This window comes from Poromitra crassiceps (assembly GCF_964638095.1).
Source record: "Poromitra crassiceps genome assembly, chromosome: 14".
NCBI lineage: Eukaryota > Metazoa > Chordata > Actinopteri > Beryciformes > Melamphaidae > Poromitra > Poromitra crassiceps.
Genome location: NC_139633.1, coordinates 38,007,379 through 38,029,711, shown reverse-complemented (window position 1 = coordinate 38,029,711; position 22,333 = coordinate 38,007,379). Strand labels below are relative to the sequence as shown.

General features: G+C 42.8%; 1 protein-coding gene across 1 annotated transcript in view; it reads left to right on the top strand.

Moving 5' to 3' along the window:
* The first annotated feature begins 4,117 nt into the window (after positions 1-4,117).
* LOC310789558 (NLR family CARD domain-containing protein 3-like) overlaps positions 4,118-22,333 on the top strand; it is a 708,349-nt gene continuing 690,133 nt past the window's right edge. Inside the window, exons 1-4 of the mRNA XM_083651196.1 lie at positions 4,118-4,312; positions 6,392-8,183; positions 8,277-8,450; positions 17,259-17,429. Of these exons, the coding sequence (XP_083507322.1) occupies positions 4,204-4,312; positions 6,392-8,183; positions 8,277-8,450; positions 17,259-17,429 (2,246 nt within the window). The 5' untranslated portion in view covers positions 4,118-4,203. The remainder of the gene's footprint in view (positions 4,313-6,391; positions 8,184-8,276; positions 8,451-17,258; positions 17,430-22,333) is intronic.

The window sequence follows — 22,333 nt, the reverse complement described above, 5'->3', positions numbered from 1 at the left end:
CGCGAATGATTAGATTATGCCCGCTGGAACATTAAGCAACGTGTGTACACCTCGCCCATGAGAGTGTCGCGGAAAATGACTGCACCCGTTTCTCACTAGTATCCGCTAAAGCTCATACCGCTCTTCTGACTGGGTCGAAAGTGGTGAAATGTCGGGGACGACGGGGTCGCGCTTATACCGGCACGGCGCCTTTCTCACATACATGCATTAGACCACGTTCCGGTCATTTTGCGGTACAAAGCGCATGTGGGAAAAGGGCTATAGTGTATCAGACCCAGAGAGAGATCTGCAGCATGCAGTAACATAGTGTATCAGACCCAGAGAGAGATCTGCAGCATGCAGTAACATAGTGTATCAGACCCAGAGAGAGATCTGCAGCATGCAGTAACGTAGTGTGACCCAGAGAGAGATCTGCAGCATGCAGTAACATAGTGTATCAGACCCAGAGAGAGCTCTGCAGCATGCAGTAATGTAGTGTATCAGACCCAGAGAGAGATCTGCAGCATGCAGTAACATAGTGTATCAGACCCAGAGAGAGATCTGCAGCATGCAGTAACGTAGTGTATCAGACCCAGAGAGAGCTCTGCAGCATGCAGTAACGTAGTGTATCAGACCCAGAGAGAGATCTGCAGCATGCAGTAACATAGTGTATCAGACCCAGAGAGAGATCTGCAGCATGCAGTAACATAGTGTATCAGACCCAGAGAGAGCTCTGCAGCATGCAGTAACATAGTGTATCAGACCCAGAGAGAGATCAGCGTAAGAACTCTCATGGGTCTGGCGTCGAGACTAGCTCTACACTAACATTTAAACTGAACAAATGTGCACCAACTGAACTTTAGTGTGTCCGAAAAATATTACTTAAGGCAAAAGTAGAAACAAACATAACCTTAATCCAGCACTGCTACAGCCAACATAATAGCTAAACACATAAACAGGTAACATGATGAGGTTAACCAAACACAATACAACAAACTTAAGTCATTTACGCACACATGATAAGGAGCAAACAAAGATACCACTCTCAAAGGGTAACGAATACTGAGGGTTTAAATACAGACAAGGTGGCTGAATGTAATTAGTCCGGAGTGCTGGCAGGTGTGCATGGGTGAGTGAATCAGGGGAAAGGGCAAATGGGAGGTGAGGAGGATCATGGGAGTTGAAGTCCAGGGAGTCACTATTTTGTACAGTCAGTCTTTCTCTGCCAAGACTGAGTCATACTGAACTTCAAAGAAAACATAAATACAATTACACATTTGCTTGGGGTAGTTTGTACGATTTGTTCATGTGTTACAAGTGACCCAGACACTTGTAGCCATAGAGACAGTCCGCATGTCTGGGAACGTCCATACAGGCCCTAGGAACGCCCACAATAGCTGGCTCAGCCTGACTGGGGGCGTGGTCAGGGTGGGGTAAAAACCCCCGTTCTATCCATTCAGCAAAGTTAGAATTTAGCTGATAGCCCAGCCCAGGCAGACACGATCGGGTATTTAACCACTGCAGTAAACGCACATCTGAGCAGACGTCATGTGTTCTGCTCTAGAACCCCCAAACATGTAGTTTAGAGCCGCAGCACCGTCTTTTGGTGAGTCAGCCCATGAGATATATCGGCGGTTTTACCCCACACGCGCGCCAGCCGTTTAACATTTTGTGGGCGTTCCCAGACATGCAGACTGTCTCTATGAAGTAGCTTACCTTACAGCTACCAGCTAAAACATTAGCACTAACAATTTGCATGTAAAATAGCTACATAGACACATAATTAAAATGAGTTAAGTTTGATGAGTTTAACTACAAAGCAGGCAATGCTATCAAAAAAATAAATTAAGTAAAAATATATACTTTCTTACGTCAAAATTAGTTTTTTCCTCCTAACATTGGCTATATCTGCCACAGGCTGCTACTTCCTCACATGTGGACTAAGGACTAAACTGAGCATGTGCAGAGTGAATCAGGTGATTCATAACTTGCTCCTGATTGGAGGAATGGAAAGTGTTACAACTGACCCATGTTACAACTATCCCCGGTCTTCCACAGTTACTTGTGTAAAAAAACGACTTTGGTAAAAGTAGAAGTACTGATTCAACTATTTACTAAATTAAAAGTAAAAAAGTACAGGCTATAAAATATGGATGTTTCTGTGCAAAGCTAAATGTAACTGAACCTCACATCATATATTAATAATATAATTTGAAGACTATTGAACTTAAAATATCCCCTACAAACGTGTTTTTATACATCTTAAAACTCTGTGCTGTAGTTTTTCCACAAAAACAGTCAAATTATCCCATTCAAATCCTTAAAATGACATCTATTCCTCCCTCATTCATATTTGCAGGATATATGAATATGCAAATCGTTAATCACAAAAGTTTAACTGTTGGATACAAGGTGTCTCCTACTTTATTGAAGCCTCTGGATACAAACACTGAGTTTTGAAAACACAAGACAAGATGTAACTATACCCTGCTTGTCCTGTGTTTCTTTCTCTAGTGTCTGATCAGACAACTATTACGCCGAGTAAACAAGAGAGTTGAAAGAAAAAGCTACACTGCCAGAGCGTCTGGCTCGTTCGAGTCTGCAGTGTTGACAACTTCAACCTCACTTTCAGCGGCATCGCTCATGTTGCTGGTTCCTCTGGCTGACATGAACATCACTATTCACAGACGCAATTTCTCAGCGCGACCGAGTGTCCATCTCTCGTCTCTCTTATGGCAGCGTTCTCACGTTTGGTGTGTGGTTCTGATACATCGATACATGATGTGGTCTGGTGGGTGGACTGTGCACTTTTTTTCCAGGTTATGTCAACGCCCCCTTAGGAGACTGTCTAGCCAATGAAGTTTCGTAACATTGACAGAGAGCCAATCACAAGCTGACATTTAGGGGACCGCACGAGTGCCATTCCATACTATTGGCGGAGCCTGGAATGAGCTATCTCTATTCATTCTGCCCCGTTTCTTCTCTGTCTTTCTTTAATCGTTGTTGTCGTGCATTCAAACTTAAGTAACAAGCTTGTTTTGAAAATGTAAGGAGTAGAAAGTACAGATACTTGTGTTAAAATGTAGGGAGTAAAAGTAAAAACTTGTCAGAAAAATAAATACTCAGCAGTACAGATACCCGAAAAATCAGTAATGTACAGTAATGAAGTATTGTACTTTGTTACTTCCCATCTCTGGACCCAGGTTCCTTCCACATGTGTCATGCACTCATGAAAGGTCAGCGGTAACAAGGTCAAAGTTGAAATAATTTGAACTTGGAGCGCAGCGCTCGGTGGCAAATTTGAACGCTGTGTATTTATTTTATTTTGTGACGCTAAGTGTAGCACTGCTGCTGTACCATTGTTTTCCCATGGAGAGCAGTGCCGCCCAACAATATGCAGCAGCGCTCTGCCCATAGGAAAACAACAGCACACCCGGGGGTGTTGAGCAGTTTTACAGGGGAGCATGTAGGGTTTTGTCCTTCCTGTGACATTTTTGGCATTTGGACTTTCAAACATTAATCGTCCCTAATTAAAAATCCGGCTCTGCACGGTCGCACGTAAAATGGCATATGTGGCCCAACAGAATTTGCTCGCTCACCCACAGGGATTCTTATTATATTATTACTATCATGATTATTACTTAGACTACCTGACTCGACTCAATTTAGCACCTCTGTGGAGGAACGATCTAAGCACTGCAGTATAAACCGCAAATTAATTTTACACCACTAATTGACAGTATTATGAGCCACACAATAGAGAAGAAGAAAAAAGAAGAGAAAACTGCAAACAATAAAAATAAAACATTTGCCATTTACCCCCCTTTTGTTGTTGTTGTTTCATAGTCATGATTCATATCTTAGCTGGTTGGCTTGCTTCCAGGATTAAAACTTTATAAGAATGTTCTGAAACGAATGAATGGGAAATTCACTTCCTGGAACCGGAGCCATTCAAAAGTGAGAACTGCCAGTCAGATGAGGGCACTATTATCTGCAAGCTCACAGTTACAGGATCAATAGTATGGTCAACTAATCCTAATGTCTTCTCATCAGGGAGCAACGATGGCGACACCTGTAGAGCTGCTCTTGGGAACTTTGGATGATTTGGGAGATGACGAGTTCAAGAGGTTCAAGTGGTTCCTGCAGCAGACTGGCATCCTAGACATCCCAGCCATCCCAAAGAGCCGCCTGGAGAAGGCAGACAGGCTGGACACAGTAGATCACATGTTCCAGACCTACAGCGAATACACTCTGGAGGTGACCAAAGAGGTTCTGAGGAAGATCCTCAAGAATGATCTACTGCAACGATTATTAAAAACCCGAAGACCCGAAGGTAAGTAATGGGACAATTATAAAATGGGACTTTATGCAAGCATGCATCACATAAAATGATTTGTAAGATATGACATATATGACAAAATTATTTAAAAACACTTTTTGCCTATATAGAGTGTGAGTCCACAGTTAATCACGATTAATCGCACAATTAATTTGATCTGTTGTAAATCTACCTTAAACCGAGGTACCTTAAACCTGACATTTTCTTGTGCCAGTTAACAACACTTGAGAGCTTTGTGCAAACATACACTATAGACCCTTCTCACGGGGGCCATTTTGTGTCGAGAAGCCAGGGTAAACACAGGTGCAAGCAAAACACTAATGAGGGTTTCCAAATTCCAATCATGGAAGTTGGAAACCCTCATTAGTGTTTTGCTTGCACCTGTGTTTACCCTGGCTTCTCGACACAAAATGGCCCCCGTGAGAAGGGTCTATTGCATGGGGAGTAGCTATTATCATTAGCTATTATCATTAGTATGGGTAAGTATTTGGCCATTGGTATTGTTATTATTGCTACTAGTTAGTGGGAATACGCAGTAACTAGTCTTAGTCTACTCTCTCTCAGTCTCTCTCAAATATATATTATATACATATATATATATATATATATATATATATATATATATATTATATATATAATCATGAGAGACCAGTGGGTAAAGTTTAACAAGCGAGCTTTATTCACGAATGGCATGGCGGTTAGTTCTATGGCATGAAATGGCATGGCAACTAATTCTATGGCATGGCAGCATGACAACTGATTCTTTGGCGTAATGACTCCGTGGTAAGATGACTCTCTTCTTGTGGTGAGAGGAGGGCATCTACTCAGACTAGGATAGAGAACCCCCCCCCCCCCCCCCCCCCCCCCCCCCCCCGTAGGGGATTCTTCAGGAGTCAAGACGTTGGTGGTGGACTGGGGAGGTGGGTGGGGCGAAACACAGCTTCAGAGGAGGGGATACGACCTGCCCAGGTACAGCGACCATGGAGCTGAAGGATCAGGGAAAGAGGATGATGACGTGCTGACCATGGCTATATGTACTGCCACCTCATAGCCTCGGCAGTGACGTCATATTGGCATGTTGACAGGGGCTGATTGGCTATTGAGGATGGGGTGATGAGTCACACGTCATAACGGACGTCACACTAGGATTACACTTGACTTAGGCTGGGAGCTGATGCCTATTGTGATGTGAGGTAACATGACTGGTCTTCATCTTGAAACTAGGTCGAGACCAACATATATATATATTACAATCATCTGTCTCTCTCTCTCTGCCCTCATATATATAGACCGTGGCAGAGAGAGAGAGACAGGCAGAGAGAGAGAGACAGGGGGATAGAGAGAGAGGGGGGAGAGAGCTGAGACAGTTGATCTTGTCTGCACACACTGTGGCTCGAGGGATGTGGAGGATAGCACAGTTAACTTCACAGAGTGCAGCCTGAGAGATGCGTATTCCCAGTAACTAGTAGCAATAATAACAATACCAATGGCCAAATACTTACCCATACTAATGATAATAGCTAATAATAATACTACCCATGCAACAGTGCATATTTGAACAAAGCTCTCAAGTGTTGTTAACTGGCACAAGAAAATACCAGATTTAAGGTACCGCCATTTAAAGATTTAGAACCGATTTAAAAAAAGAGTGTGATTAATTTGCGATTAATCGTGATTAACTATGGAGAATCATGCAATTAATAGCGATTAAATATTTTAATCGATTGACAGCCCTAAATGAAATGTATATAGAGTGTGAGTCTACTTTCATTAGTCTATGTTCAGACAATAGAGCAAACAATAAAGCACAGTTTGTGGGAATTATCAGCACAGTGGAAAAGTGTCTTTAGAGAATCTGATTGGTTGCATGTAACTCCCTGTTACATGACCCTAACCCTAACTCCCTGTTGAGTAATAATAACTGACTGTACAACAGCTTATACCTTCAACTCCATTAAACGCCAGGATGAGCTGACTAAATAAATTCATGTTTAGAATATGGACATTTAACAGGAAATCTTAGCATTACTCATAATTACTATACCATTCTCTCATTGTTGTCTGTTCATTCAGAGATGCTTGCCGAGTGCCAGAGTGAACACAAATCCACCTTGAAGAAGAACTTTAGACGTTTGTTTGAGGGAATCACAAACTCAGAAAAGTTGGTACTTCTGAATGAGATCTTCACAGAGCTCTTCCTCACAGAGGAAGAGACTGGAGAGGCCGACAACGAACATGAAGTCAGACAGATTGAAACGGCATCCAGGAAACCACTGAGCCCAGAAAACACAATCAAAAATGAAGACATCTTTAAACCCTTACCTGGAAGAGATAAACCAACCAGAACAGTGCTGACAAAGGGAGTGGCTGGCATTGGGAAAACAGTCTTAACACAGAAGCTCACTCTGGACTGGGCTCAAAACAAAGCCAACCAGGATATGCAATTCATATTTCCAATCACTTTCCGAGAGTTGAATCTGCTGAAAGAGAAACAGTTCAGCTTGGTGAAACTTCTTCACCACTTCTTTCCTGAGACCAAAAAAGCAGGAATCTACAGGTTTGACAAATTCCCAGTGATGTTCATCTTTGATGGTCTGGATGAGTGTCGACTTCCTCTAGACTTCAAGAACAATGAGTTCCTGGATGATGTTACAGAGTCGACCTCAGTGGATGTGTTGCTGACAAACCTCATCAAGGGGAATCTGCTTCGCCTTGCTCACATCTGGATAACCACACGACCTGCAGCAGCCAGTCAGATTCCTCCTGAGTATGTTGACCTGGTAACAGAGGTGAGAGGCTTCAATGACCAACAGAAAGAAGACTACTTCAGGAAGAGATTCAGAGATGATGAGCAGGCCAGCATAATTGTCTCCCACATCAAGAATTCACGAACCCTCCACAACATGTGCCACATCCCAGTGTTCTGCTGGATCACTGCTAAAGTTCTGAAGCATCTGTTGAACACTCGTGACACAGAAAACCTGCCCAAGACCCTGACTGCGATGTACATCCACTTCCTGGTGGTTCAGTCCAAATTGCAGAACGTCAAGTATCATGGGAAAACTGAAACAGATCCGCACTGGACACAGAGCAGCGACATGATTCTCTCTCTGGGAAAACTGGCTTTTGAGAAGCTGGAGGAAGGCCACCTGATCTTCTATGAAGAAGACCTGAAACAGTGTGGTATTGATATCAAAGCAGCCTCAGTTTACTCAGGAGTGTTCACACAAATCTTTAAAAAAGAGGAGTGTGGGATGTACCAGGACCAGGTCTTCTGCTTTGTCCATCTGAGCATTCAAGAGTTTCTGGCTGCTGTTCATGTCATGGTCTCATTCATCAACACTGGTGTCAATCCACTGTCAGAAGCCTCCAGGTTGTCTAGGCTATTCAGAGACAGATCAGCAGTAAAATATCTCTACCAGAGTGCTGTGGACAAGGCCTTAATGAGTCCAAATGGACATCTGGACTTGTTCCTCCGCTTTCTCCTGGGCCTTTCACTGAAGACCAATCAGACTCTCCTACGAGGCCTGCTGCCACAGACAAGAAGTAGCTCACAGACCAATCAGGAAACAGTCCAGTACATCAAGAAGAAGATCAAGAAGAATCCCTCTGCAGAGACAAACATCAATCTGTTCCACTGTCTGAATGAGTTGAATGACTGTTCTCTAGTGGAGGAGATCCAACAGTACCTGAGATCAGGAAGTCTCTCTACAGTCAAAATCTCCCCTGCTCAGTGGTCGGCTCTGGTCTTCATCTTACTGTCATCAGAAGAAGAGCTGGACGAGTTTGACCTGAAGAAATACTCTGCTTCAGACAAGGCTCTTCTGAGGCTGCTGCCAGTGGTCAAAGCCTCCAATAAAGCTCTGTAGGTTAATAACTGGGTAGATCAAATATATTAAATAAAATATATATACATTTTCAAATGTGTTGTATATCTCTCTCACCAATTCTTCTTCAGGCTGAGTGGCTGTCAGCTGTCAGAGAGAAGCTGTGAAGCTCTGGCCTCAGTGCTCAGCTCCCAGTCCTCCAGTCTGAGAGAGCTGGACCTGAGTGACAACATCCTGAAACATGCAGGTGTGAAGCTGATCTCTGCTGGACTGAAGAGTCCACACTGCAGACTGGAGACTCTCAGGTGAGTATTCCTCTTCGTGTTCAACAGACGACCATTTAAATCCTGCTTTACATACACGTTACTATCAGCAATTATCACACGGCTTTGTTGAATGCTTGATTCTGATTGGTCGATCACAGCATTCTACAGTCTGTTATTTCTGTATATCAGACCATTGCTTATAACAGACAATTCTGATTACACACTCTGGAGGCCGTGGGTCATATCAATCTGCAGAACGAAGTCCAGTAAATGCTGTTTCTTTAATAATCAAATTAACAATGGGAGTTGCATCTCATAGTTACATTTTGATTTATTTAGTTAGTAACCGTGTAATAAGCTGGATGATGTACAGCTCACATAAACACATATATCATGTAGAGGATTATCTCTGTTCATGTAATTTTAAAACCAATTGTGAAGCCAATATTTACCAAGACTTCCTAGTCTATGTGAATTACTTTCCATAAGGACATTTCATTGTTTCCTCTCCTTGGATTCAGATTCAGATTCAGATGACTTTATTTATCTCAGAAGGACAATTCATTTTCACAGCCTACCCAACACCTTAAAAGCTCACAGGTGAGGAACAAATACTCCTGACAGACATGACAAGACATAACGTAACAGAATGACATAACAAACTAGTACGAATGCAACGCAGACTTATGCCTCCGCCATTAGTTCATTATTGAGTCCAAATCGCCATTTGAGGCAAATTGGAAGAAATTCCGTCAAGGCGCTCCTGAGATGTTGCGTTACAGAGCTTGGAAATTGGGTGTGTGAGGTCACAGTGACCTTGAACTTTGACTACCAAAATGTAATCAGTTCATCCTTGAGTCCAAGTGGACGTTTTGAGGCAAATTCGAAGAAACTCCATCAAGGCATTCCTGAGATATTGCGTTAACAAGCTTGAAAATGGCATTCGAGAGGTCACAGTGACCTTGACCTTTGATCACCAAAATGTAATCCGTTCATCCTTGCGCCCAAGTCGACGTTTGAGCCAAATTGGCAGAAATTCCATCAAGCCGTTCTTGAGATATCGCTTTAACGAACTTGGGAATGGCAATAATATGTATTTATAAATCGTGAATCTATCATTTACAAAGTATGAGAATACAATCATTAAACACATTAGAGATTAGGTTATTAATCAGGAATAAAATGTTTATAACTGTGTTACTAATGCTTAGTGATGTATGAATAATGCTTTATAAATGATGAATCCATGATGAATGATGTATTTACTAATGGTTTATTAATGCTTTATAGTGTATAGTTATTATAAAGTGTTACCACGTTGGGTGCTGCTCAGTGATTTTCTTTTTTTGTTTCTGACATTGTCTGACATGAATAGATAAAAAAAAAAAAAAATTGTCCCTGGGCTGCAAACTCAATTAAACTGTGGAGATCAAAGTGATTTCTGTGGAGAGTAATGTTAGCGTTACTGGCAGGCTCTGTTCCCCCGAGACGCTGTTTCTAACTCGGCGTCAGAGCGCGCTCGAGGTCGCTGCTGGAGGAGCCGGCTGGAGGTATGTGCACATGGCCGTGTGCTCCAGACCGTGGGAGGCTTTGCGGAGCTGCGCACTGCGGAAAAAGTGCATCAAACTCAGATTGATAATCCTCTAACATCATTTGAGCTTATTCAGGTAATATATTAAAGGCCCATTCCGTTGGTTCTGGCGAGAAATAAATGTGCACAAAGTGTTTATTATTGGCACTGAGTGAATGCGCCTTGACGTCACTTAAAAATGGCGACCAGGGGCGTTTCTCTCCGACCAGCCGTTCAGAAGATACATGGAAAACCGCAGTTTCGAAGTGGATAGCATCTCCCGCCACAGCTAGAGGATGTGACGTCTGCGCGCGTTCATGAGCTTGCCTCTTGTCCTAGACTGCTAACAGGAAATGGCTGAAGTAGCTTTTAACGTTACGCTCGTCGCTAGCTGCTAGCTAAAGGAAACAACAACACAGACTCCAGAAAAAGTCCAGACTAAATAAATAAATATTTATCTAATGAAGCCCGTCTGGCCAGACAGCAGCAATGTGACCGACATCGGGGGGAAACTAGAGTCAGGACTGTGTTTTCGGTTCATGAAGGGAACTTGCTGCTTGTAGCTACTGTAATGTGGTTTTGACCAGATAACGTTAGCTGCTTGCTAATGGATTTTCAAGATTCAAGATTTTTACTGTCACTCCGTAGTACAAGTATCTGACCACCTGGTCAGAAACTCTGCTAACATTACCATCTTGTGTGAAGTAATGCAGCCCTAACGTTACTACCGTTATGCTTATGGTCATGGAACATTATTGTTTGACTGCATTTAGCTGCGGTGGTGAGTCGTTAGCTTGATGCTATACGCGGCTAACTAATAGATTTAGCTATATTTATAGAAATTACCACCAGCCCCACTAATAACGTTACTGTCTTGTGTTGATAATGAATCTAACAGTCGGAAATATGCCTAACGTTAGCCTACTGTCTGTTATGTTTACGGTACATTGTTTGACGGTACCGTACATACAGGGGGAGCAGGCTATTTCCTTGCTTGTGCTAACATGAGTATCCACTTCCCGCAGCCAGCAGGCTCTGACTGCAGTGGGACTGCACATACTAGGCCTAACGTTAGCTTGATGCTAATCGCGGCTAACTAATATTAATTTACATTTATAGAAATTACCACCAGCCCCACTAATAACGTTACCGTCTTGTGTGGATAATGAATTTAACAGTCCTAAATATGCCTAACGTTACTGTTATGCTTATGAAACATTGTTTGATTGTTCAGTTTGGTCAACTCCCGGCATTACCGTACATACAGGGGGAGCAGGCTATTTCCTGGCTTTTGCTAACATGAGTATCGACTTGCCCGCAGCCAACGCAGGCCAAAACACGACCAAACATGCCACAATAACGTCCCCTAAAACATCCAGAATCCTTCCTGGGCATCTCGAGGCTGATCTGACCGATAAATTGTCCAGGTTGCCGTTTTCAAGTGACTTTTATGAGTTAACGTTACAAGGCAACGAACAGCTCTGCTGTTGCAAGGCAACTGCTTGTGCGCGTGCGAGTATGGTGCCTGCGCGTCAGCTCGTTCACACGCTGCCTGCAGTTACACTAACGGCCACCGGCGTCAGTAATAGTGAGTTTTGACGGATTGGGCCTTTAATATTGTAACGACAGATATTACAAATGTAACGTCTATAATGAAGACGTGCCAACTTTGATGACATGGTGTCCAGTATTTTAAGAGCAGAGGGTTTTTTCATTTCCTGAAAAGTTGCTGTTTTGGAGATGAGTGGTTTTCATCGGACAGCGACGATATGTAATGTTACACAAACACGATATGTAATGTTACACAAACACGCAAAGTTCAAATGAAGCAAATATTGAATTAGTAGATGGTAGTGATGCGCGGGTCAGGGTTTTTTAAGGCCCGCCCCAACCCAACCCGTCATTGGAGCCAGCCCGCCCCGCCCAGCCCGTTAAAATATCTGAAAATTCCGAACCCAGCCCAACCCAGCAGCCCGCAACGGCCAATTTAATGTAATATGTCTCCGGACTCAGGAGGAGCACAGCAGAGCTTCCAAGGTGTGCAAAGTAGCTAATAACTCTGTCTCTCTCCCCCCTCTCTCTCTCACACACACACACACACACACACACAGACACTCACATGCTGCCGTGCGTGACAACAGTTGTAGCCTAGGCCTGCTCTGGATGAGTTGCGCTGCTGCTTTCATGTCGGTCTTTCTTCAATTAATCCATGGTCTTCAGATAGCGCGACTGACACTTCCCCAAAGTGCGGATGGCGTGACCGCAGTGTTTCAAATGGAGGTAGCAGGTATAGAGGTAGGCACTAGGCAGGCTACAGAAACAGTTCTTATTCTTCCCCATTTATTTTAATTACCTCATGCGCTCTCAATTGGCCATGTTGCAGTAGTAGGCTACTAAACGTAGTAGTGCAGCAGGTGCGCACACGGCTTGCAGATACAGCCAGACTCGCTGTCTGATTTCTTTTAATTACCTCATGAGCTCTCAATTGTCCACAGCCTACTCATGTTGCAGTAAAGTTGACAAATAGATCACAGTCGAGTCCACAACAGAAAATCTGCAGTGGCATTATATGGACACTTCAAATAATAATTACAGCGAATAATCCTTCCAAAATGTTTGTTTTGAGAGCACATAGGCTACCTCATTGAAGCGTTTCTTTACTCCATGTAGGCTATAGAGAGTGCAGCAGGAGTCTGTCTGATTGTGTGTGAGAGAGAGTTCACGTCTTTAAGGTTAATTACTCTGCGTGTTTCACTGCTCTAAATTATTTAATAATGTTGCTTTGTCACGTTCTGAGCCTGCCCCGCCCGCACCCAAGATATTTTCATAATTTGCCAACCCAGCCCGCCTGCGGGGCGGCCCAGCCCGCGGGACCCGGCGGGTTCTGGGTGACCCGCGCATCACTAGTAGATGGGGTTCCTCCATATTTTGTGTAAAGCCAGAGAGTATGGAATACACAGGGAGAAGAGACCCACATGTATGATAAGAACATTTCAGCAAGTATGAAGTTGATTTAAAAAAATCCTGCTTTAATTTGTGCTGTCCAGCCCTCCCACAGCTCATCAAATATGGCATTCACAAAAAAAACGTATTTGCAAGACATTGTTGAGTGACACTCTCCCTCTTTCCCTCTCTCTCTCCCACACGCACACACACATGCGCACACGCACACACACACGCACACGCACACGCACACACACGCACACACACACACACACACACAGACACAGTACTCTCTCTCTCTCTCTCTCTCTCTCTCTCTGACACACACACACACACACATACACACACATGAGATAACACTGCCAGTCATGTTTCGGGTCTAAACACTAATGTATGAGAGTAGTTCTGAACGTAAACTTACTTTGATGTCACATCAGTGATACATGTATATATTGAATATATTGAGATCCTGCGTCCACTCCGTTCTTGTGAGCATGACTGCTCACTACAGTGTGGCAGACTGTAGTGAAAAGCTTCTCCATCCGCTAAGTGGTTTCTACTTTAGCCGTGCGTGACGACCGCATGTTTTTGATCATTGTCAGTTCCTCCAAAACATACAACTGTCGCTGTTTTCCACCTATGAGTTTTGTTGCTTCCACACATGTATCTCAGTCAAAATAAAAGCTCTCTGCAGAGACATGTCATTGTGACCTCATGACATTTTTAAGGACATTTCATATTATTTTGAAGGCCAAGATTTATCATCAGTGGACCGTCGCTACTAAATGTATTTTATTAAACCGGACGGACAAACCCTGTCTCACACACACACACACACACACACACACACACACACACACACACACACACACACACACACACACACACCTCGCTGTCACTCACCACGATCGCAGATTTAACTCCAAAACAGTAGCATTGTGGATATGAGTGGATCTACATTTACTAGTTTAATATTATCAATTGCCTGGCCTCCCAGGATACCTCGTAATGTTGCATTTACCCCCATGCATATCGTTTGACCATTTTTTCAACTTATAAATGTATAAAACCAGAGGAAACTCGCGTTTTCTAGTGCTTCTCTATGGAGCTCTAAGCTGAGAATGTCCGAGTGTATTGTGAGCTGCACGCGCTGTGATTGGCTCGTCTGCGTTCGGGGCGTGGCTTAGCGATAGGTCAATTGATCCCAAGTGAACCGCCCCATCTGCAAAGCCTTAGGGGAGTAACCCCACCCATCTACTGTTTAGGGATAAATAATTATTACACCTTTGACTAGGGGTGTCACGATACATTCAGTTCACGATACGATACGATACACGATATTGGGTTCACGATAACGATACGATACAATATTTTAACAATATTTTTTTGCAATCGATTTGTAAGTTGAGGGGGCATCCTCCACGCTAATTTGAGTGATTTCACCATTTTCATCCTCCGTGTCTGTAACGTCCCTCGTCTGTTCAAACAAAGCAATGAAAAGGAGAGCGAGCATGCAATCAGATGCAGATCAGTGCCACCATGTTCAGCTTCTTTTTCTCACGATATGAGATTTAATCTCAACGATACATATTGTCACGTTTTGATATCGCAATATATTGTGGGACGATATATTGTGACATCCCTACCTTTGACACTTAAAAACCTATAAAAATACACAAAAATGTCAATTTCACCCACTTCCCGAGGTCGTAGAGACTCATGGACGGTTTCGTTGTAAAGCCCATGCTCACTTCTTGGATAAGCGATGACAATTTCAGAAATATCAGAGCGTCGGTTCCAGAGTTATTCAAGAAAATCTGGCAGGCTTAATTTGCATTTTCTCCCCATCATGCAATTCTGACCCTCTTAGAGACACAAAACCCTGAGTGAAACACATCTCTCAGAATCACCCCCCTGGCCGTTTGGGCATTCAGACATCTGCCTCCATTGGTCAAGGCCAGCCCAGACCTCCTATCTCATTTATTACATGCTTTATAAGGCATAGATAGTCCTCACTTTAGATGAGCTCACATGAAATACTTAACTAATGACTAGTAACTACCTTAATTAATCATGAGTTTGAGTATCAATAAGTGTTTATAAACCATCTATTAACACTCACTAACCATGTCCAAATCATGCACAAATGTACACATAAATGTACATACGTTGTTTAATCATTTACTTACACGTTCTAAATGATCTTATGAACCATTAACAACTCCTAAGTAAATGGTTTGTAATTAATATAATACGTATTTATAAATGGTGCATCTATCATTTACAAAGTATGAGAATACAATCATTAAACACATTAGAGATTAGGTTATTAATCAGGAATAAAATGTTTATAACTGTGTTACTAATGCTTAGTGATGTATGAATAATGCTTTATAAATGATGAATTCATGATGAATTATGTATTTACTAATGGTTTATTAATACTTTATAGTGTATAGTTATTATAAAGTGTTACCACGTTGGGTGCTGCTCAGTGATTTTCACTGCACAGTGAGGTTACCGTTTCACAGCACACTGTGGGATATGTCGCTAGTAATCACAGTAACGTGAACGTTCACAATCATGACCACTAATCATTACATAATGTTAGGCAAACAACAGATGACTAAATAAATGGTTAATGATAATTGAATGACAACAATAGCCAATGAGCTGCATTGAGTCATTTGGTTAGAAATCCATGGTGCATCATGAGAATACGGCACTTTAATTTAATTAAACTTAATTGTAAATTGTATTACTAATGTATCAAACTTGGGGAGTGCGCTTAGGGGGGCCTGATGGAGTGCAGTGCTGAAATCTTTTGCAATTTGGCATAGCGCCACCTACTGGCAACACAGAAAGTAGTTTATCTCAAGAACCGTTCTTCCGATTGACTTGAAACTTGGGGATTGCGCTGCTGGGAACCCGACAGAGTGCAGTGCCTAATTTAATGCTATTTGGCATAGCACCACCTATACTTGAAAACACAAAAAGCGGTTTGTGTGGCAGACTGTAGTAAAAAGCTTCTCCATCCGCTAAGTGGTTTCTACTTTAGCCGTGCGTGACGACCGCATGTTTTTGATCATTGTCAGTTCCTCCAAAACATACAACTGTCGCTGTTTTCCACCTATGAGTCTTGTTGCTTCCACACATGTATCTCAGTCAAAATAAAAGCTCTCTGCAGAGCCATGTCATTGTGACCTCATGACATTTCATATTACACACACACACACACACACACACACACACACACACACACACACCACACACACACACACACACACACACACACAGGGCCCAGTTGCACAAAGCTCCTTATGTAAAGATTTCCATTAGGGTCCGAGTTAAGGTGTCCATAAAATAGAATCGACTACACAAAACACCCTTAAATCTTCTCGATAAGGTTAAACATTTTAGGGAAAACATAAGCACAAGATTTAAGGGTGTTTTGTACGATTCTATTTTATGAACACCTTAACTCGGACACAAGTACAAAGTAACATTTGCTTTGTAGGCATAAACAAAAGTAAAATAAAACTAGAAAAGTGCACTCAGTAGAGTGCAGATCTCCACCAGGTGCTGCTACACCTCACCATGGACAAACCCAAATCCAACTGCGAAGAAAACCACTTGCAGATTACAAGGCAACATTAATATTGTTTAAAGGTGCATTCAGCGATGTTTTTGTGTTAAAATAGCCTAAATATTAAATGGCTCTATATTCTGACAGCAATCACTGAAATAGAGTGTTTGGTCAGTAACTCCAAACCCCCCGCTGTACTCTGTCTCTCTCCTGTAGACATATAGTCCACCTCCCACTATCCAATCAGAGAAATGTTGACATTTTCTGGGAAACAGAAGGTCAGATCGCGATGGCTCTAAAGGACTATAATGTATTTTTTCACAATTGTGAATTGAGACTGGCTGCCACAGCTGTCAATCATCCCTTTGTATATCGTCAAATAACTACTTAAAAACAAACTGATCACAAACATGACCACTTGAACATGATTAGCATGATAAGAACGATCTAAAATGATAGAAACCACCTTTGGGAAATAATATCTGATGTGTACGTTGATTGTTTAGTTTGGCTCATTTCCCACCCACTAACATGGCGGAGGCGGGACTTGTGACCTATACTGGGACTGACCGCCAGGGCGGCGATCTAAGATGATTTGGCCTCACTGAAAAGAGCTGATATCCTGTCCATTCTTTTTACAGTCAATGATCTATACCTCCATATAATGAAACTGTGTGTGTGTGTGTGTGTGTGTGTGTGTGTGTGTGTGTGTGTGTGTGTGTGTGTGTGTGTGTGTGTGTGTGTGCAGGCTGTCAGGCTGTATGATCTCAGAGGAAGGCTGTGCTTCCCTGGCCTCAGCTCTGAGCATCAACCCCTCCCATCTGAGAGAGCTGGACCTGAGCTACAATCATCCAGGAGCCTCAGTGAAGGTCCTCTCTGATGGACTGGAGGATCCACACTGGAGACTGGAGACTCTCAGGTATTGAGAGACAACGCCTGCTAGAAGGCTGAGAGTTACACACATCTTCTCTGTCTCAGTGAGAAGAGGAGGAATCTGCTCATCTGACTTTGTTTATTCCTCCAGTGTGGACCATGGTGGAGTGCAGAGGCTGAAACCAGGTGTGAGGAAATGTAAGTGTGTATTTAGTTTGATTCATTAACAAACTAACTTCAATGTCAGAGTCAGAGTTATTTTATTCACCCAGGTATGTTTTCACTTACAAGGAAACTGACTTGGTATGACCGCCTCATTTTAGTAGTATGAACGACCGTGGACAATAGCTCCCTCTTGAGGGACTTTCTAAGAGACTTAATGTGAAAGCAGCTGTGAGCCTATAACCATTATGACTTATAAGCGTATATAACCCTAACCCTCCTGAGGGACTTTCTAAGAGAGAACAGTTCAAGTTAAAAAATATAGCTGCAAGCGGCAATTGAGGCGTCCAGGCACAATTTGAAAAGACAGACAGAGAGAAAAAACATTACTACTGTAGGTAGAAAGACACATATAGAGATAGAGAAATACAGATAAGATATGAACTTTTTGCATTTTTAGCACCCACTAGTGGTAGTTTGGGTGTGTTCCAGCAACACTGCTCAACATGTCTTACTTTTGGTGGGATTTGATGAATGGATTATGAGTTCTGGCGCCGGGAAGATAGCAAGCAGCTTTGTGCTCCCAAACGCACCCGTGGGCGTGCTGCTCTGAAAAGTAGGTGTGTCCATGGAAAATCCTGACACACTGCCATCGTACAGATGAGCACAAACAACTGTGTTTAGACGAGCTGAGACCACTTCTTACCACAATCTACATCTCTCTCTCTCTCTCTCTCTCTCTCTCTCTCTCTCTCTCTCTCTCTCTCTCTCTCTCTCTCTCTCTCTCTCTCTGTTTTGTCTATGTCTCTCTCTCAGGTTTATAACTTCATAAAGAAATGAAAGACCCACTTATTTAAAAAAAAACTCAAATAGTAATATAATATTACAACTACTACTAATAATAATAAATAAATAACTTTATTTATATAGGACGAATCAGCATGACATCACAACAACAAAAACAGCACTTAGTGAACTCAGTTAACTAGTATGAGTTGTGCCAAACAAACGTTAATATCTCAAAAACTATCCATCACATCACTTATATTTAGACTTTGTGAGTCAGAGCAGAAGTAGCTCAAGAGTTTGATGTATAATATATGTATGTTGTGTTAAAGTTGTGTGAACTGTCACAGTTTTGTGTGGATTTAGTCTAAAGTCCAGCCTGCTATGTGAGACACACTCAAGGCTGGTCCCATTATAAAGGCTGAAAAAAGCATCAAACATAAAGTGTGATTTCTCAAAGAGTACAAACGATAAATTAAAGCTGAGTTAAGCTGATACAGTCCTAAAAGTGCTGACTCGTTGAAAGTTTAAATGGAGTGTTAAAGTATGAAGGAGCAGTTAGAGGTCAAAGAGGGCGTGGTTTCACATTGAACTCTGTTTAAAACCAACAGCAGGGTTTAATCCCGGGAAACGGGATTCCCGGGAAATGGCATCCAACCCATTTCCTGTTTTCTGGAAAATCAATGACGGGAAACCGGGAAAAAATGTTGTTGTATTTTTACATGCAGAACATATTGGAATAGGCCTATATTTAGAAATATGCAGACAGTTTACTTTCTTAAATGATGTAGCCTATGTTTTAAAAGAACATGTAATATATATATATATATATTAGGCTACTGTAAGCATTGTAAAGTCATTAAATGATCACGATGTACATGTATAGACCTTATTCTCTAACCCTGGACAGCACCATATTGTTGACATACCGTCCTGCGCGCACACAGCGCTGCAGCTGACAACTAGTAACAGCCTTATTGTCGTTTCTGTTCCATTACAAAATAGCGATGCTAATGACACCAATAAAAACCCCACCGTTGTTATTTGTATGCTGCCGACGGCAGCCGTTAATGCCTGTAATAAATAAACAAAAGAACGAGGTGAACAGACTTTGCTGTGAGGAGCTGTCAGAAAGTTTCACCTGTCTCAACTAACTATCCACACACCTCTCCTGTGCTGCTAACGTATCCTCAGTGTCGCTCCCTTCACGTCTGTGGACGGTAGAGATAGAAACAAACCACGGGGACTTTATTGCTGTCATTACTACAGCCATGCCTAACGCAGGTCACCATCCGAACACAATTGGAATGATACAGGTAACGCTAACAGCGGCTAACTTCCTATAAACGCTGCTTTTACATAGGCTGTCACTTTGAGAGCTGCTGCGTTATGTCAACAATATGGCGGCGGTGGGCGTGCCAGTACGTGAGTGACGTCAATCGAATAAGATCTATAGGCATTTCAGAGACATCAAAGTGAATCAATCAACCAACAATCAATCAATTTTCTATTTATATAGCGCCAAATAACGAGGTATTGCAGGCAGATTGTAATACTATCTTCTCTGACAACAATGCTACAGCCAGTCATTTGAAATTTGATATCCTTTGCAGAGTGGAATTAATTTCTGATTTTATTTCGGCGTGTTTTGGCCATGCGCCTTTGTGCGCTGTGCGCCGGTGGAACACACTGAAAGCTTATTGCACAACATAGCCTAATAAACACAAAGCCCACGATGTTTCTTTTCTTTTCTACTACACTTCTGACTTGCTTGAGGGGATTGTGTCATGACCGTTAATGCAGTAGCCTACGAGACGGCGATTGAGCACCGTGCAAACTTCACCAGCTGTGAAAACGACAATCAGCCCAGCCGTGCGTCCTCGGTTCGTGTGCCCCAGGTTGGGCAATGGGCATGATGGTCTGGTTGTAGGCGATGTCCGTGCACAGAGGGGTGGAGATAGTCTGATACAGCCGTGCTCCGGTATGCGGTATGGAGATGTCTGGGCACGGCTGGAAGACGAGCAGTGCAGCCGCCAGAGCGCAGCGCAGCAGCCCATATAAAAGCACACGTTGACAGGTATCAGACAGCATTGATGTTGTGCGTAAAAGAGCGTGAAAACAGGCTGATCGACGCGTTTACGACTCCATTCCTTCCACGGCAGTTTCCACAACTCTCTAAGAAAATATTTAGCCTAGGCTACTACAGGATTTATTCATACGTCAATCCAGGCGATTGGTGAATTATATAAACTCTAACGGCACTATATAGCCTAATACCTATATAGGTGCAGCCTACTAAAAACAGCCTAAAAAGTTAGTTAAATTGTGATGTTTTGCCTTAGTTAATTAATATGAATGGCACCAAATAATACATTTGTCAGGTTGGGAACTAATAGGTAAAAAAAAGAAAAATGAATTCGGATTCCCGGGAAAGAGGTCTTAATTTCCCGTTTCCCGGTATGGCTCATTTTCGGGAAAAATATTAAACCCTAACACACACACACACACACACACACACACATAGACACACACACACACATAGACACACACACACACACACACACACACACACACACACACACACACACACACACATAGACACACACACACACACACATAGACACACACACACACATAGACACACACACACACATAGACACACACACACACACACACACACACACACACACACACACACACACATAGACACACACACACACACACACACACACACACACACACACATAGACACACACACACACATAGACACACACACACATAGACACACACACACACATAGACACACACACACACATAGACACACACACACACATAGACACACACACACACACACACACACACACACACACACACACACATAGACACACACACACACACACACACACACACACACACACATAGACACACACACACACATAGACACACACACACATAGACACACACACACACATAGACACACACACACACACACATAGACACACACACACACATAGACACACACACACACACACACACACACACATAGACACACACACACACATAGACACACACAGGGCCCGAAATTAGAGCCCGCCACCCGCCAGGCGGGCATATTTTAGCTTTGGCGAGTGACGATCAGGGGTCTGTCCGCCACGTGGCGAGTAATGTTTTCACCGTCGCACTTTGGTGTTGTGGCTTCTCCTCTCCTCTTATCTGCCTGCTGCTGTCTGAATTTCACAGAGGTGGGGGCTGAGCGCTCCTCTCTCTCTAACACTCTGACACACACACACACAGCAAAGTGTGCTGTGTGTGTGTGTGTGTGTGTGTGTGTGTGTGTGTGTGTGTGTGTGTGTGTGTGTGCTGAGCAAACACCGCTACACACGAATCAGCCACACTGCGTGTCTCTCAAACTCTCCTCCGCTCTCCTACATTCGTTGCAGTTGCGCCCTCACGAGTGGTCAAGCAGTTAACTAGTACTAGTGTACATGTATCCGTTGTGGTGTTTTGTCCCGTGTACTTCACCTACGGAGTCTTTCTCCTTCTGGTAACTTTACGTAGTTTTCAGCTGTATTGACTTTGCTTCACTTTCATGCACGCTGTCGCTCGACGGTTCTCTCTCTCTCTCTCTCTCTCTCTCTCTCTCTCTCTCTCTCTCTCTCTCTCTCTCTCTCTCTCTCTCTCTCTCTCTCTCAACTGAAAACAATTAACCCCTTTGCTGCCTCCCAGGTGCAACAGTACCCTCACTCTCTCTCTCTCTCTCTGTTAGTATTGTATAGCTGTAGTTTTGTAGTTTAATGTTAGTATTAGCCTATTACTGTAAATGTACTACAATTTTGGTTGTCTTATAGTGTTGTGCTGTTGGTGTTATTAGCATTAGTGTTTGTCTTCAGATGAATTATTAGTATTAATGTTACTGTTAGTGATAGTAGATGTACGTATACGTGACACAAAAATGTGTTGTTTTTTTTGGCCGTTAAGAAATATGCTTGGCGTAGGGCTGGG